General features: G+C 31.4%; 1 protein-coding gene across 3 annotated transcripts in view; it reads right to left on the bottom strand.

Annotated features, from left to right (window-relative positions):
* Positions 1–557: 557 nt before the first annotated feature.
* Positions 558–20,129, bottom strand: part of LOC143256331 (N-acyl-phosphatidylethanolamine-hydrolyzing phospholipase D-like) — a 54,791-nt gene continuing 35,219 nt past the window's right edge. For all 3 annotated transcript variants that reach the window (XM_076513417.1, XM_076513416.1, XM_076513418.1), the window contains exons 5-7: positions 11,746–11,894; positions 9,794–9,908; positions 558–1,442 (exon numbers count right to left, since the gene is read on the bottom strand). In XM_076513417.1, the coding sequence (XP_076369532.1) occupies positions 1,257–1,442; positions 9,794–9,908; positions 11,746–11,894 (450 nt within the window). In that variant the 3' untranslated portion in view covers positions 558–1,256. The remainder of the gene's footprint in view (positions 1,443–9,793; positions 9,909–11,745; positions 11,895–20,129) is intronic.

Here is a 20,129-nt window from a genome sequence, read left to right on the forward strand (position 1 = left end):
TGATGCATGTTGTTCTAACAGTGCAAGCTATTGGATGTCATGCATGATGTCAGTACATTTTTATGGCAGGAATTGGGCTTATTTTGGTTTAAAAGTTGCAGTGTTACCAGAATACTTTGGTTTCACTTCAGTAAATAAAGAATGGTGCATTTTTAATCTGTTTGAAAGATTATGGTGGTGGATTTAGTCATCTTACAGCACAATCACTGTACAGAAATGTCAATATTAACAGATACAGAGGAAGATGAATCTGACTTGTAGTCCAAAAAGTACTACACACAGAATAATGAACAGCTGGGTTTGACTGTTGCAGCATTAGGACTAGTGATATTGTCCTAATGAAATTATGAAAATAATTTTATTTTCAACTTGGAGATTAACTCGTAAGAGGTATTACTTACAATGTGTCATGTGTAACTTGATTAATAGCATGTATTTTCATTACTTCACGTGTAACTTTTAGACTTTTTTAAGTAATCACAATGTGTACTACCTTCGTTTTATGTGAACTCCTAAATGAAGATAGTCAGACTGGAGATTAATTGACAAGAACACTATGTATTTACATTGTTTAATGTGCAACTTCTAGAAACAAACAATCCATGTTAAAAATCATTTGAGTAGTTTCTATCCATAAATAAGCACACTATCTAACTGATAAAGGTATGAACACCCTATACACTACTATGAAATAAAGAAGGCTAAACCAGCTGTCTACATTAAATCAAACTTAATAAACCTGTACATTTAAACACTGAAGAGCTCTGTAGAGAACAAATCTTTATGTTCGTACTTTGAACAACATGACATCATCATCTAAATGAAAGTAACCAGAGATATGATGACTAGAACACTGTTGAGGTAGGACCACCTTACATGCCACAAAACTATTCAAAAAGGGAGGTTATACTTCACCAACAGCTCTACTTTCTTGAGAATATAATTCATACAAGGCTCACATGATGTCCAACAAATGAAGACACAATATTTTTATAAATTCAGACTTTTGTGGGCAAGATCATCTTTTCATCATCAACAAACTTTCCAATTCTTCATCAGTATAAAACTTTCTATTATTAAAGATGCTGGGAATCCTTCTGTGAAAGTCCTTTACAATGGAATCAATTACACCACTTGCTTCTCTTCCATTGGTTCTTACAATATCTAGTACTTAGCTAACTTGGGTTGATAGGATGTAGCACTTACTGAACAACCATTCATAAAAGGTTGGAAAAAGGGCTAGGGCCCATTCAATATTAAGTAACCACCACCATGATCAAAATCACATTTTCTCGGTTTTGACTTTTCCCTTTAGGTCTCTGAAGGGTGGAGTTGGCACCAAACAGCCTACGCTCTCCATGCTTTAGGACGACAAAGCAATCGGGAGGAAGTACTCGTCGTTCTAAGGTTTCTCGTAACTTCCTTGGTGGATCGAGGTAGTACTAGAAAATAGTAAAACAAGTTGTCATATCAATTAAAACATATTACTAAGCAGTTAATCATGATTCTGGATTACTAGAAGTTACTTTAATTTATACGAGAAATCCATAAATTTTAAATATAGATCATTAATGGAACTTGAGTTAGCATATCAGACAATCACCTATGTTAACATCACTTGGGTTCACCTAACAAATCCCACTGTATATGTCAGGTGGGTCATCACACTGTATTATGTCTCTCAAAAGGTTTGTCAGTTTTAAATATAACTCATAAGCTACTACTGTGTGAAAAGTCAGGTGGGTCATCACACTGTATTATGTCTCTCAAAAGGTTTGTCAGTTTTAAATATAACTCATAAGCTACTACTGTGTGAAATGTCAGGTGGGTCATCACACTGTATTATGTCTCTCAAAAGGTTTGTCAGTTTTAAATATAACTCATAAGCTACTACTGTGTGAAAAGTCAGGTGGGTCATCACACTGTATTATGTCTCTCAAAAGGTTTGTCAGTTTTAAATATAACTCATAAGCTACTACTGTGTGAAATGTCAGGTGGGTCGTCACACTGTATTATGTCTCTCTACTACTGTGTGAAATGTCAGGTGGGTCATCACACTGTATTATGTCTCTCAAAAGGCTTGTCAGTTTTAAATATAACTCATAAGCTACTACTGTGTGAAAAGTCAGGTGGGTCATCACACTGTATTATGTCTCTCTACTACTGTGTGAAATGTCAGATGGGTCATCACACTGTATTATGTCTCTCTACTACCGTGTGACTTCCTTACTGAAAAGCTTATCTACAAACTAGTGACATTTCTTAAACCCTCTTTTTGCAAGTTACTTTGTTATGTCACTCAAACTCAGAAAAGTGAGCAAAATCTCTAATTTAGATGTAATTTATCCAATACACATCCATAAATGCTTAAATGTTACTACATTAGGCCTTGTTATATAATTTACTGTACTAGGTTTCTCCAAAAAAATCTGTTAATTTGTCTTATTGGCAGTTACGATACTAAGCTATTTGAGAATTCTTTGATCTGTCTGGATAATTCTTATCAAGTTATTTCATTAGGACAGTCAAAAAGTCTTACTGTTTGTTACTATATTAAGTTAATTGTAAACTAAATGTTCTTAATAACTCATACTGTTAGTTAATACAGAAGGCCACTCAAGTTAAACTGGCCAATTAGGACTGAATAAACAACACAGTTCTGATTGTGTATATATGTTTGTCCATTCCTTCATTTGTTGAGCAAAGTAATTTTACTGCTGCATTATCAGAAACTCTGATGAATCAAAAGCTGTGTGTATATGAATGAAACAATGCTAAACAAAAATGGTTACAACTCTTTTGTATGTCAAATCTGGAAATGAAAAACTATCTGTGATAGCATCTGCTGAAACTGTCAACAAACAATAAGAAAAACTGAATCATTTTGATTCAAATGATCCACCAAACGTGATGGAAATATAGTGTATGGCACTTATGATACACAATAGATTGGTCATATCTAGTGAGCATTTGAATCTGAATTGGATAATATGTTGCAGATGGCATAGTTTGATAATTAGGAACTGCTTTAGACAGCTGAAATCTTGCAAATAGATAATCAGAAGATAAGGATATCTGTATATATATATTTATTAAAGTTTCACCTAAAACATCTTAATTACTTGATCTTTTTAAAAAGAGAAGTTCTCTAACAAGTAGATAGTTACATTTTATTTCTTAGTTCTTTACTGCAAAGTTGATGGCAGATTTATTTTCCAATCTCAAGTAATTGAAATTATGTAGGAATAAATCCAGAGTCAGGCTCTGTAGAATTCAGGGCCAGATACAAAAAACAATAACCTCTTGAAATTAAATATTTTATCCTTTATGTTGACAGGCATCCTGACATTATATTTTATTCTTCATTCCAGTTTATATATGGGAACAAAACTGACCAATATTTAAGAATACAACATTTTACTTTAATTACAATTCATTTTCTCAGTATGTGTAACAAGCAAGTAATTTTTAAGAGAAACTTGCACTTTTCTTGAAAAAGAGAATTTCACTAAAACTAAATAAACTAATTCTTTGTTCCTAGATTCCATGTGATAAAACTAGTAAAGACTTATCACAGTGTGACAGATAAAATATCAAGTGAAAACAAATTCACTCTGATCCTAAAATATAGACAATCAAATATTTACTACTTGCAAGAAACTTTTTGAGAACAATATCTTACTATGCAGAGATTAACGTGATTCATAAAATGGAAATTGAGATTTTATAAGGAACATTAGAAATAGTTACAGATATCTCAAAGTTACTAAGAACTGTAAAACAACATCATTTAAAGGAGACATTTAAAGAAATTGTCAAAACAAATGGGAATTTATAAAGAACAATAGGCTAAAAGAAACCATAGAAACACGTGTATACAGAATAAACAATAAATAACATAGTTCACTGTACTTGGCTGAGTTGAAAAACCATATGATGATATTTAATCTTTTGTTTTCCTTTTAAAGTGCTCCAAATCTAGCTATAGTTAAATGTTTCTTAAATACGAAATTTCATTTAAGTTAATGATTTATTTGATGTTATTTATTATTAAAAGTGAAATAATAATTTTAATAAATACAGTTAAATCAAGTATTTAAAAAGTAAAATATTTTGGATAAAGTAATGAGTATTAAAATGCCATACAATTTTGTTAATGAAGCAATCTTACCCCAAGTAACACTGGTTACATTTTTAACATGTAATAAGTAAGCTACTCTACTGTTTAGGTTAAACAAAATAAACAGGAACAGCAGACATTACTGTGGCTTAGTATGTGACCAATGAAAGCCCACTCCCATATTCGTTTGTTGTTTACACACGTGTCACATAAAGTTGTACCACTGGTAAAAATACCAGATAGTATTGGAAGCTAAACAAATGAGTTATGACAAAGCTAGTAGGGCCATCATCCTTTATTTTTATGAGTTATGACAAAGCTAGTAGGGCCATCACCCTTTATTTTTATGAGTTATGACAAAGCTAGTAGGGCCATCATCCTTTATTTTATGAGTTATGACAAAGCTAGTAGGGCCATCATCCTTTATTTTTATGAGTTATGACAAAGCTAGTAGGGCCATCATCCTTTATTTTTTATGAGTTATGACAAAGCTAGTAGGGCCATCATCCTTTATTTTTATGAGTTATGACAAAGCTAGTAGGGCCATCATCCTTTATTTTTATGAGTTATGACAAAGCTAGTAGGGCCATCATCCTTTATTTTTATGAGTTATGACAAAGCTAGTAGGGCCATCATCCTTTATTTTTATGAGTTATGACAAAGCTAGTAGGGCCATCATCCTTTATTTTTATGAGTTATGACAAAGCTAGTAGGGCCATCATCCTTTATTTTATGAGTTATGACAAAGCTAGTAGGGCCATCATCCTTTATTTTTATGAGTTATGACAAAGCTAGTAGGGCCATCATCCTTTATTTTTATGAGTTATGACAAAGCTAGTAGGGCCATCATCCTTATTTTTATGAGTTATGACAAAGCTAGTAGGGCCATCATCCTTTATTTTATGAGTTATGACAAAGCTAGTAGGGCCATCATCCTTTATTTTTATGAGTTATGACAAAGCTAGTAGGGCCATCATCCTTTATTTTATGAGTTATGACAAAGCTAGTAGGGCCATCATCCTTTATTTTTATGAGTTATGACAAAGCTAGTAGGGCCATCATCCTTTTTTTTGAGTTATGACAAAGAGCCATCATCCTTTATTTTATGAGACAAAGCTAGTAGGGCCATCATCCTTTATTTTTATGAGTTATGACAAAGCTAGTAGGGCCATCATCCTTTATTTTTATGAGTTATGACAAAGCTAGTAGGGCCATCATCCTTTATTTTTATGAGTTATGACAAAGCTAGTAGGGCCATCATCCTTTATTTTATGAGTTATGACAAAGCTAGTAGGGCCATCATCCTTTATTTTTATGAGTTATGACAAAGTTAGTAGGGCCATCATCCTTTATTTTATGAGTTATGACAAAGCTAGTAGGGCCATCATCCTTTATTTTTATGAGTTATGACAAAGCTAGTAGGGCCATCATCCTTTATTTTTATGAGTTATGACAAAGCTAGTAGGGCCATCATCCTTTATTTTATGAGTTATGACAAAGCTAGTAGGGCCATCATCCTTTATTTTTATGAGTTATGACAAAGCTAGTAGGGCCATCATCCTTTATTTTTATGAGTTATGACAAAGCTAGTAGGGCCATCATCCTTTATTTTATGAGTTATGACAAAGCTAGTAGGGCCATCATCCTTTATTTTATGAGTTATGACAAAGCTAGTAGGGCCATCATCCTTTATTTTTATGAGTTATGACAAAGCTAGTAGGGCCATCATCCTTTATTTTTATGAGTTATGACAAAGCTAGTAGGGCCATCATCCTTTATTTTATGAGTTATGACAAAGCTAGTAGGGCCATCATCCTTTATTTTTATGAGTTATGACAAAGCTAGTAGGGCCATCATCCTTTATTTTTATGAGTTATGACAAAGCTAGTAGGGCCATCATCCTTTATTTTTAATGAGTTATGACAAAGCTAGTAGGGCCATCATCCTTTATTTTTAACTGCTGACCAAAGGGAAGACAACTGGCTAGTAACACCTATCAACAAGTCTTTGGCCAACGAATATGGTTGGTCATTACTTTACAACACTCCAGGGCTGGCATGGCCTGCTTGCCACTACAGGAAATAAGAATCACATATTTAAAACTTGGTGGCACCAAATATGTTTGTTCTTTCAGCCATAAGAGAGGTATAACATCATAGAGTATTAACAAGTAGTCCACGAAATAAGGTGATGCAGTGATTTGCCTTTGTTTTTGTTGGGAACTCAAAAATCAGAGATGATTCCAGACAAACTTAGTAGTTTTGCAATAACTCTAGAAAAAAATAACAATACCCCCATGGCTGACATGAATTGCACCCATGGCCCTCAAATCATGATGCAAAAACTGAGAGTTTAAGATCAGCTTACAGGTAAAGATAAGCCCCAAGAATTTTGTCTCAGGAACCGGAGGCAGCAAAACTTCACTGATACATAGTTCAGGATCAGGGTAAATACCCGTTGGGGCAAAAGTGCAAGCAAACAGTTTGAGAGAGAGAGAGAAGTTACAGCTGTTTGCTGTGGTCCACTTCAGTGAAGGATTGAGAGCAGTCTCTAGCTGCTGCTCAATATACCTCATGTTTGACAACTGACATGAGATGTGAAAGTTGTCAACATAAAGCCCATTTGCAACAGTGAGAGGGAGTTATTCAGTGATGACATTAATTTTTATACTGAAAAGTGTGACCTCAAAACACAGCCTTGAGGTACTCCAACTTCCTGTAGAAAAGAACTGGAAAGTATCAAACTCACACAAACTTGGAATCTGCTGTCCATTAAAATTTTTTAATAAAAATGGGCAAATGGCCACGTAATCCATATATATAGGTCTAGCAAAATGCCATACCTTCATGTTGTATCATAAGCCTTCTTAATGTCAAAGAATACTGATACAAGTTCTTGTCCTTTGAGAAAGGCTTCTCTGATTGACGTTTCAAGTCAAATCAGGTGGTCCATGGTGTAACACTGTCGTCAGAACCCACACTGGGTGGGCGAGAGGAGGTTGATTCGAGGAGCAAACAAGATGAGCATTAACCATCCTCTCTAAGGTCTTACAAAGACAGCTTGTCAAACTATCTGGATGGTAGTTTGAATGAATCTTGGGATCCTTCCCAGGATTAGAGAAAGGTAGGACAATAGCCTGGCATTAGGGGTCAGGAAAAACGTTATCCTACCAGATCTGGTTGAAAACAATCAGAAGTATAGCAAGAGAAGGAGGAGATAGATGGCACAGCATTTCAGAGTGTACATCATAAGGCCCAATGGATGTATTGCCAGACTGTTGAAGGGCCAGTTTGAGTTCCACTTGTGTGAAAGGACAATTACAGTCATAGAGACAATCAGCTCAAAAGGAAAGAGGTAATTGCTCTGCCCAAGTCTTGATGGCAAAGAAGGTGGAGGAAAAAGCAGATGTGCCAGATACCTGGCAAAAGCTTTCACCTAGAGTATTGGTGATGCTCTGGGTATCAGGTACTTCCTGACCCTCAGAGAGCAAGATCAAGAGAGGGACAGAATTATATTGCCCACTGACCTTTCGAATGTTGCCCCATATGACTTTGGAATTGGTGGTAGAAGATTTTCTGGTTGTGAACTTAATCCAAGATTCCTCTGGCTTTGACATCTTACCCACCAAGCATGTGCACAGGCCTGCTGGAAAGCGATGAGATTCGAGAGTGTGAGATATTTATGAAAAGTATCCCAGGCCTGTTTTTGAGCCTTCCGTGCCAATGTGGCAGGCAGAATTCCATCAAGGACAAGGATATTGTTGAAAATGTGTCAAAGTATTAAAAATACATTGAGCAGCTGCTTGTATAATACAGTCAATTACTGCTGCCACAGAGTCATCTCTTGATGGCTTACAGAGGATGGCAGGATCAAGTTCTGCGAGAGGAGTGAAAGAGAGCCAGTTTGCTTGATCCAGCTTCCACCTGGGTATGCAGGTTGGGTGGCATCAACCACGACCAGTCTCTTTCAAAATTATAGGAAAATGATCACTGCCTCATGGATTATTGCCACCCTCCATGAAAAATGGGAGAATAATGAAGGGGAGCAAATTGAGAGATCAATACCAGTAAAGGACTGACTAGGTGTATGAAAATAAGTAGAAGAACTAGTATTGAAAAGAGAAAGGTTGTGATCAGAGAGCATACGCTCTACAGAGCAACCCCTCCTATCAATATCAGCACTTCCCCAGAGGGAATGATGTCCATTAAAGTCCCCCAGGATTAGAAAGGGAGAAACAGCAACTGGTCAATGAGAGCATCTAGGTTTGATTGATCATATGTCTGTCCAGGCGACAGGTATAGAGAACAAACAGTGATGGTATGACCCAAGGAAACACAGATGGCTACAGCCTCCAAGGGTGTGTCGAGTGGCAGACAAGGTGGGCACATGCTGATCAACCAACAGTGCCACCCCTCCATGCAATCATCCATCACACAGTCTGTCATTTCTGTACAAAGAAAACTGCTGAAAGGTGACTATATCGGTTTCAGAAATGTTTCTGGTAAGGAAAGACATACAGGATGGTAGGAAGCAATCAGTGTTTTGATGTCATCCAGATTAGAACGTAAACCTCAACAGTTCCATTGTATTAAGGTGGTCATTTTTATTTACGTATGCGAAATTGGGTGGAGAACCCTTCTGTTTATGACCATGTCTTCTTTCTTTACTTACCTTATTCGAGGGAGTTCTTTTGACCTCCATGGATCCTGCCCTTGGTCTATTGTGCAGGTCTTTGCTGTCGGAAAGGGATTTCAGTGACTGAGGACGTGAACGAATAATCGTTTTGCATCTTGGTGTGGGAGTGGAAGATGTATCCAAGGAAATGCCTGTACCCAGAACCAAAGGAAGAGGATCTTGGGATTTTTTGGAGTGTACGTAAGGGACAGAGATGGGCGTTGAAATGGATTTATTAACTTTTTTAACCATGGAGGTCAAAAGACTCTTCATTTGTTTGAGAATGAATCTTTTGGAGGCACAGAGAGATCTGTCTACACTCCCACTGTAGTTGTGGAATGAAGCGCAACAGCATACATCCAAGATTAATTGGTGGACAGCAACTTTTGAGCCTCAGGATAAGTAATGTTATGAATCATTTTCAAATGCTGCACCTCTTTTTCTTCAAACCATTTTGGGCAAGAACGAAAGTAGGATGGGTGAGAGCCATTGCAATTGACACAATGAGGGTCCAATTCACACTCTCAGGCATCATAGTCCTTGTCACTGCAACGAGTAAGGAACCACAACATGATGTCTTTGGGTGAGTGAACCACTGACACTGGAAACATTGGAGAGGGTTTGAAATGTATGGCTGTACACTGCAATTAAGATAACCTGTTTTAATGGTGGCAGGTGGACATGGTGATGTAAATGTCAGAATGAGAATAATTCCATTTTTGTAGGTGGTGATATGCCTCACTGCAGAAATTCCTTGAGTGGAGAAACCAGCGAGAATCTCTGACTTGAGGATGCTCTTCAAATCTCTCTCAACAATAACTCCTCATGATGAATTGCAAGTATCTCACAAACTCCTGTCACTAAATGGTTCTATAATGACAAGTGCCACAGAAACTTCCGTCACTAAATGGTTCCTGATATACATTTTGTACTTGTTCAACATATCCAGAAATAAGATTAACACAGCACGTACATACACACACTAACTATAGTGCTTACCTCATTACTTAACCTAAAAGTTCCCCAGTGAATGGCGACACTGCATTTACTCTGAACATCTTCATGGATTCTCACAGCTTCATGAGGATCAATATGCTGGTATTTCAAGAACCACCTACAGAAGTACAGAAACAATTTCAACCATGTAGTCACACTACATCACAATCTCAAACAATTAACAATAGTTCATGATGATACCTACTTCAGTTGCTACTTTGAAAAACTGTATAAATATACAACACTTCTACCTCCTACCAAAACTTAAGATAAACTATCACAGAAACCATGCTAACTCAGTTTGAGTAGTTTGGATGTAACAGTGAACAGTTTACAATATACCAAAGTGTTAGTATCAGCTATTTCTTACTGTTCCAGAATGAACCTCCAAACAACAAAGTTGATGCAACACACAATTCATTACAAAGATAATAAAACTATACTTATACTGAGTCTCCCATACTAATCTATAACACACACAAGTCATGACAGAGATAATGAAAACACAAGCTTTACTTTCTCAGTAAAACACTGTTCCAAAGCTAGCATTGTATCAGTAATTTTAAGCAGAAAGTTATTCATTTTTCAGTTAGAAGTAAACGATCATTTGGAAAGTGAAATACTAAAGCCAGCTGTATCTGTTCAGTATCAAAGTGAAATACTAAAGCCAGCTGTATCTGTTCAGTATCAAAGTGAAATACTAAAGCCAGCTGTATCTGTTCAGTATCAAAGTGAAATACTAAAGACAGCTGTATCTGTTCAGTATCAAAGTGAAATACTAAAGCCAGCTGTATCTGTTCAGTATCAAAGTGAAATACTAAAGCCAGCTGTATCTGTTCAGTATCAAAGTGAAATACTAAAACCAGCTGTATCTGTTCAGTATCAAAGTGAAATACTAAAGCCAGTTGTATCTGTTCAGTATCAAAGTGAAATACTAAAACCAGCTGTATCTGTTCAGTATCAAAGTGAAATACTAAAGCCAGCTGTATCTGTTCAGTATCAAAGTGAAATACTAAAGACAGCTGTATCTGTTCAGTATCAAAGTGAAATACTAAAGCCAGCTGTATCTGTTCAGTATCAAAGTGAAATACTAAAGCCAGCTGTATCTGTTCAGTATCAAAGTGAAATACTAAAACCAGCTGTATCTGTTCAGTATCAAAGTGAAATACTAAAGCCAGTTGTATCTGTTCAGTATCAAAGTGAAATACTAAAACCAGCTGTATCTGTTCAGTATCAAAGTGAAATACTAAAGCCAGTTGTATCTGTTCAGTATCAAAGTGAAATACTAAAGCCAGCTGTATCTGTTCAGTATCAAAGTGAAATACTAAAACCAGCTGTATCTGTTCAGTATCAAAGTGAAATACTAAAGCCAGCTGTATCTGTTCAGTATCAAAGTGAAATACTAAAACCAGCTGTATCTGTTCAGTATCAAAGACAGAGTTACAAATTTGATGTTGCATGTGTGTAATTTACTACGTAACAATATAACTGGTACTACTGTCATGTAATTAGTACATTTCGGATAATCTAACACAGTTAAGCTCTCATAACATCAAACAGTTCTTGAACTGCTCTAACATTAATTTTATTTATGAAACTGAAGAAAATAGTAAAATGTTTTTTTTTTATATAATAAATCAGTGTATCAGATAACCATTTCACACATTGGTCTATCATAAGCAAACATATACAGTCTTTAATATATATTTTGACAGTTTTATTTTGAACTCCTTTAAACACAGAACAGTTAAGACAGTGATGAAATTCAAAAGATGAGAAAATTCTTGTTTTCCAAGCTATTTAGTGAAACTATGCAGTAAGTATAAATTTTGGTTCAAGTATTTTAAAGAGTTCAGAAATTTCACAAATTAAGAAAAAAAATATTTTACACAACCCAAAAACAGAGAGCTAATTAGGTGAATCTTCCAGTTGCACAAAACAAAGTAATCTGCTACCTTGGTTCATAAGCACCAATAGGTATAGCTGATACATCAAATGGACCATACATCTGACCAATTTGCTTAAAAACTTCACAGTAACCAGTATCTCCAGCAAAGAAGAACCTAGAAGAAGGCCCAATAACACACCAGCTTCCCCAAAGTACCTGTTAAGCAGAAAATATTTGTTTAAATTTACTAAAATTGTCTATCTTAAGAATATTAGGTACAAATATTTATTTTTCTGAAATACTAAAAAACTAGATTCCATAATTCACAAAATATCAATATCTGTGAGCTGTACTATCTAATAAATGCATACTTAATATATGCGTGTATAATATATGTATTTTTATTATAATAAGGAGGAGATACATTTCTTGAGTTGTATCAGAAAACTAGATTTCACATTTTTGGATACATTAGATAAATTGCAATACAAAAAATGCTAATCAAATATTTCAAAGAAATTTTTTTTTCATGAACATAAGAAGGTTTATCAATCTTTTTGTATGATCATTACTGTCACATTTCTACAAGATTTGGACAAGAAACTAAAGATGTTTTATCTTACACCAAAATATATCTGTATATAACCAAAGAAAATGGTGAAATTCTGCAGATTCTCAACTGTACTAAGTACCAGAAATCATTTTCTAATTGGTACTAATACCAAAATTCATTTGTTATATTTTATGATTACACACATTTTTATTTTTCACAAAATAGGTCCACTTCACCCAGCTGAGTATCTCTACTGTTTTATTGACTACCTTATAATTTAGAACATAAGTTTGTCTTCAGGTAAATTAAGATTATTATATATAAAATTTTAGAATATACTCTATAACATAGTAAACTCAAGTACACAACCATATAAGAAAAAGTAAACAAGAAATACAAAGAATATAATTTATTGTTAAATAAAAAAAGCTATGTATGACTGGCTATTGAACTCAAAAACAGAAACCAAACAAGGCAGGGGTGGAGAGTGGACAAATCACTTGACTGGTTAATAAGTATACAGCAGACTAAGCTTTCTTGACTTTATAAGAATAAAATTCTTACATTACTGGCTTCCTCACAAGCAAGAATTAGAACCATAAGATGTTACTCTATTGTAAAATAGTCATAAAAGCAATATTTTAAAGTTAATCAAATGTAGAGCATAATGATGACAGCTGAAATTATTTTATATAACTTTTCAACAGACAAGGTTGATTAGATGAAGTCCACAATGTACAAATGTAAAGAAAATAACAATCAAAATATATCCATTTTTGATAAGTTATACAAATGAAATATAAAAACTCAAAATGACAAAATGTATTTTTAATCTTAACATGAACATCATTTTGCACTCAGCTCAGTCAGAATCACTCAAAATGATAAAATGTATTTTTGATCTTAACATGAACATCATTCTGCACTCAGCCTAGTCAGAATCACTCAAAATGATAAAATGTATTTTTAATCTTAACATGAACATCATTTTGCACTCAGCCTAGTCAGAATCACTCAAAATGATAATGTATTTTTAATCTTAACATGAACATCATTTTGCACTCAGCCTAGTCAGAATCACTCAAAATGATAATGTATTTTTAATCTTAACATGAACATCATTTTGCACTCAGCCTAGTCAGAATCACTCAAAATGATAATGTATTTTTAATCTTAACATGAACATCATTTTGCACTCAGCCCAGTCAAAATCACTCAAAATGATAAAATGTATTTTTAATCTTAACATGAACATCATTTTGCACTCAGCCTAGTCAGAATCACTGAAAATGACAAAATGTATTTTTAATCTTAACATGAACATCATTTTGCACTCAGCCCAGTCAGAATCACTCAAAATGATAAAATGTATTTTTAATCTTAACATGAACATCATTTTGCACTCAGCCCAGTCAGAATCACTCAAAATGATAAAATGTATTTTTAATCTTAACATGAAAATCATTTTGCACTCAGCCCTGTCAGAATCACTCAAAATGATAAAATGTATTTTTAATCTTAACATGAAAATCATTTTGCACTCAGCCTAGTCAGAATTACTCAAAATGACAAAATGTATTTTTAATCTTAACATGAACATCATTTTGCACTCAGCCTAGTCAGAATCACTCAAAATGACAAAATGCATTTTTAATCTTAACATGAACATCATTTTGCACTCAGCCCAGTCAGAATCACTCAAAATGACAAAATGTATTTTTAATCTTAACATGAAAATCATTTTGCACTCAGCCCAGTCAGAATCACTCAAAATGATAAAATGTATTTTTAATCTTAACATGAACATCATTTTGCACTCAGCTCAGTCAGAATCACTCAAAATGATAAAATGTATTTTTAATCTTAACATGAAAATCATTTTGCACTCAGCCCAGTCAGAATCACTCAAAATGATAAAATGTATTTTTGATCTTAACATAAAAATCATTTTGCACTCAGCCCAGTAAGAATCAGATCCAACTCCATAAATCTTTAGTAAAAATATTTAATTAAAAATAACTGATATTTTGTGTATAAAAAGTGTTTAGTAAAAGCTTGACACATAAATAATAATAGAAATGGTTTCATGTTACCTGCTAGTGACATGGTTATTTAACATGGCCAAGTTTGAAGAGAGGTAATTAATAAAAATATCAAGAGATTCAATTTATTTCACCCTAAATAGCAAATATAGAAACTTAACACAGGATTCAAACAATATATTTACAATTAGCATTCAGACAACAATGTACATACAAGTTAACAAAAGTAAACTCACCAACCCTAGAATACAACATAATTTTCTCTTTCGTCTGCACATACGAACATTACATAGTTTGTATTACATATAAATATAATGTTTGTTGTTCATCCATAATTTTCTATTTAGTTTGAACATAGGAACATTACATAGTTTGTATTGTATGTAAATATAATGTTTGTTGTTCATCCATAATTTTCTATTTAGTTTGAACATAGGAACATTACACAGTTTGTATTGTATGTAAATATAACAACAATGTGTGTTGTTCATCCATAATTTTCTATTTAGTTTGAACATAGGAACATTACACAGTTTGTATTGTATGTAAATATAATGTTTGTTGTTCATCCATAATTTTCTATTTAGTTTGAACATAGGAACATTACATAGTTTGTATTGTATGTAAATATAATGTTTGTTGTTCATCCATAATTTTCTATTTAGTTTGAACATAGGAACATTACACAGTTTGTATTGTATGTAAATATAATGTTTGTTGTTCATCCATAATTTTCTATTTAGTTTGAACATAGGAACATTACATAGTTTGTATTGTATGTAAATATAATGTTTGTTGTTCATCCATAATTTTCTATTTAGTTTAAACATAGGAACATTACATAGTTTGTATTGTATGTAAATATAACAACAATTTGTTGTTCATTCATAATTTTCTATTTAGTTTGAACATAGGAACATTACATAGTTTGTATTGTATGTAAATATAATGTTTGTTGTTCATCCATAATTTTCTATTTAGTTTGAACATATGAACATTACATAGTTTGTATTATATATAAATATAATGCTTGTTGTTCATCCATAATTTTCTACTTAGTTTGAACATAGGAACATTACATAGTTTGTATTGTATGTAAATATAATGTTTGTTGTTCATCCATAATTTTCTATTTAGTTTGAACATAGGAACATTACATAGTTTGTATTGTATGTAAATATAATGTTTGTTGTTCATCCATAATTTTCTATTTAGTTTGAACATAGGAACATTACATAGTTTGTATTGTATGTAAATATAATGTTTGTTGTTCATCCATAATTTTCTATTTAGTTTGAACATAGGAACATTACATAGTTTGTATTGTATGTAAATATAACGTGTGTTGTTCATCCATAAATTTCTATTTAGTTTGAACATAGGAACATTACACAGTTTGTATTGTATGTAAACATAATGTTTGTTGTTCATCCATAATTTTCTATTTAGTTTGAACATAGGAACATTACATAGTTTGTATTGTATGTAAATATAATGTTTGTTGTTCATCTATAATTTTCTATTTAGTTTGAACATAGGAACATTACATAGTTTGTATTGTATGTAAATATAATGTTTGTTGTTCATCCATAATTTTCTATTTAGTTTGAACATAGGAACATTACATAGTTTGTATTGTATGTAAATATAATGTTTGTTGTTCATCCATAATTTTCTATTTAGTTTGAACATAGGAACATTACATAGTTTGTATTGTATGTAAATATAATGTTTGTTGTTCATCCATAATTTTCTATTTAGTTTGAACATAGGAACATTACACAGTTTGTATTGTATGTAAATATAATGTTTGTTGTTCATCCATAATTTTCTATTTAGTTTGAACATAGGAACATTACATAGTTTGTATTGTATGTAAATATAATGTTTGTTGTTCATCCATAATTTTCTATTTAGTTTGAACATAGGATCATTACATAGTTTGTATTGTATGTAAATATAATGTTTGTTGTTAATCCATAATTTTCTATTTAGTTTGAACATAGGAACATTACATAGTTTGTATTGTATGTAAATATAACGTGTGTTGTTCATCCATAAATTTCTATTTAGTTTGAACATAGGAACATTACACAGTTTGTATTGTATGTAAACATAATGTTTGTTGTTCATCCATAATTTTCTATTTAGTTTGAACATAGGAACATTACATAGTTTGTTTTGTATGTAAATATAATGTTTGTTGTTCATCCATAATTTTCTATTTAGTTTGAGCATAGGAACATTACATAGTTTGTATTGTATGTAAATATAATGTTTGTTGTTCATCCATAATTTTCTATTTAGTTTGAACATAGGAACATTACATAGTTTGTATTGTATGTAAATATAATGTTTGTTGTTCATCCATAATTTTCTATTTAGTTTGAACATAGGAACATTACATAGTTTGTATTGTATGTAAATATAACAACAATTTGTTGTTCATTCATAATTTTCTATTTAGTTTGAACATAGGAACATTACATAGTTTGTATTGTATGTAAATATAATGTTTGTTGTTCATCCATAATTTTCTATTTAGTTTGAACATAGGAACATTACATAGTTTGTATTGTATATAAATATAACGTGTGTTGTTCATCCATAATTTTCTATTTAGTTTGAACATAGGAACATTACATAGTTTGTATTGTATGTAAATATAACAACAATGTGTGTTGTTCATCCATAATTTTCTATTTAGTTTGAACATAGGAACATTACACAGTTTGTATTGTATGTAAATATAATGTTTGTTGTTCATCCATAATTTTCTATTTAGTTTGAACATAGGAACATTACATAGTTTGTATTGTATGTAAATATAATGTTTGTTGTTCATCCATAATTTTCTATTTAGTTTGAACATAGGAACATTACATAGTTTGTATTGTATGTAAATATAACAACAATGTGTGTTGTTCATCCATAATTTTCTATTTAGTTTGAACATATGAACATTACATAGTTTGTATTATATATAAATATAATGTTTGTTGTTCATCCATAAATTTTCTACTTAGTTTGAACATAGGAACATTACATAGTTTGTATTGTATGTAAATATAACAACAATGTGTGTTGTTCATCCATAATTTTCTATTTAGTTTGAACATAGGAACATTACATAGTTTGTATTGTATGTAAATATAACAACGTATTGTTCATCCATAATTTTCTATTTAGTTTGAACATAGGAACATTACATAGTTTGTATTGTATGTAAATATAATGTTTGTTGTTCATCCATAATTTTCTATTTAGTTTGAACATAGGAACATTACACAGTTTGTATTGTATGTAAATATAATGTTTGTTGTTCATCCATAATTTTCTATTTAGTTTGAACATAGGAACATTACACAGTTTGTATTGTATGTAAATATAATGTTTGTTGTTCATCCATAATTTTCTATTTAGTTTGAACATAGGAACATTACATAGTTTGTATTGTATGTAAATATAATGTTTGTTGTTCATCCATAATTTTCTATTTAGTTTGAACATAGGAACATTACATAGTTTGTATTGTATGTAAATATAACGTGTGTTGTTCATCCATAAATTTCTATTTAGTTTGAACATAGGAACATTACACAGTTTGTATTGTATGTAAACATAATGTTTGTTGTTCATCCATAATTTTCTATTTAGTTTGAACATAGGAACATTACATAGTTTGTATTGTATGTAAATATAATGTTTGTTGTTCATCCATAATTTTCTATTTAGTTTGAACATAGGAACATTACATAGTTTGTATTGTATGTAAATATAATGTTTGTTGTTCATCCATAATTTTCTATTTAGTTTGAACATAGGAACATTACATAGTTTGTATTGTATGTAAATATAATGTTTGTTGTTCATCCATAATTTTCTATTTAGTTTGAATATAGGAACATTACATAGTTTGTATTGTATGTAAATATAACAACAATGTGTTGTTCATTCATAATTTTCTATTTAGTTTGAACATAGGAACATTACATAGTTTGTATTGTATGTAAATATAACAACAATGTGTGTTGTTCATCCATAATTTTCTATTTAGTTTGAACATAGGAACATTACATAGTTTGTATTGTATATAAATATAACGTGTGTTGTTCATCCATAATTTTCTATTTAGTTTGAACATAGGAACATTACATAGTTTGTATTGTATGTAAATATAACAACAATGTGTGTTGTTCATCCATAATTTTCTATTTAGTTTGAACATAGGAACATTACACAGTTTGTATTGTATGTAAATATAATGTTTGTTGTTCATCCATAATTTTCTATTTAGTTTGAACATAGGAACATTACATAGTTTGTATTGTATGTAAATATAATGTTTGTTGTTCATCCATAATTTTCTATTTAGTTTGAACATAGGAACATTACATAGTTTGTATTGTATGTAAATATAACAACGTGTGTTGTTCATCCATAATTTTCTATTTAGTTTGAACATATGAACATTACATAGTTTGTATTATATATAAATATAATGTTTGTTGTTCATCCATAAATTTTCTACTTAGTTTGAACATAGGAACATTACATAGTTTGTATTGTATGTAAATATAACAACAATGTGTGTTGTTCATCCATAATTTTCTATTTAGTTTGAACATAGGAACATTACATAGTTTGTATTGTATGTAAATATAACAACGTGTATTGTTCATCCATAATTTTCTATTTAGTTTGAACATAGGAACATTACATAGTTTGTATCGTATGTAAATATAATGTTTGTTGTTCATCCATAATTTTCTATTTAGTTTGAACATAGGAACATTACATAGTTTGTATTGTATGTAAATATAACGTGTGTTGTTCATCCATAAATTTCTATTTAGTTTGAATATAGGAACATTACACAGTTTGTATTGTATGTAAACATAATGTTTGTTGTTCATCCATAATTTTCTATTTAGTTTGAACATAGGAACATTACATAGTTTGTATTGTATGTAAATATAATGTTTGTTGTTCATCCATAATTTTCTATTTAGTTTGAACATAGGAACATTACATAGTTTGTATTGTATGTAAATATAATGTTTGTTGTTCATCCATAATTTTCTATTTAGTTTGAACATAGGAACATTACATAGTTTGTATTGTATGTAAATATAATGTTTGTTGTTCATCCATAATTTTCTATTTAGTTTGAACATAGGAACATTACATAGTTTGTATTGTATGTAAATATAACAACAATGTCTTGTTCATCCATAATTTTCTATTTAGTTTGAACATAGGAACATTACATAGTTTGTATTGTATGTAAATATAACAACAATGTGTTGTTCATTCATAATTTTCTATTTAGTTTGAACATAGGAACATTACATAGTTTGTATTGTATGTAAATATAACAACAATGTGTGTTGTTCATCCATAATTTTCTATTTAGTTTGAACATAGGAACATTACATAGTTTGTATTGTATATAAATATAACGTGTGTTGTTCATCCATAATTTTCTATTTAGTTTGAACATAGGAACATTACATAGTTTGTATTGTATGTAAATATAACAACAATGTGTGTTGTTCATCCATAATTTTCTATTTAGTTTGAACATAGGAACATTACACAGTTTGTATTGTATGTAAATATAATGTTTGTTGTTCATCCATAATTTTCTATTTAGTTTGAACATATGAACATTACATAGTTTGTATTATATATAAATATAATGTTTGTTGTTCATCCATAAATTTTCTACTTAGTTTGAACATAGGAACATTACATAGTTTGTATTGTATGTAAATATAACAACAATGTGTGTTGTTCATCCATAATTTTCTATTTAGTTTGAACATAGGAACATTACATAGTTTGTATTGTATG

Source organism: Tachypleus tridentatus, chromosome 7, assembly GCF_004210375.1.
Source record: "Tachypleus tridentatus isolate NWPU-2018 chromosome 7, ASM421037v1, whole genome shotgun sequence".
In the NCBI taxonomy this organism is placed as follows: domain Eukaryota; kingdom Metazoa; phylum Arthropoda; class Merostomata; order Xiphosura; family Limulidae; genus Tachypleus; species Tachypleus tridentatus.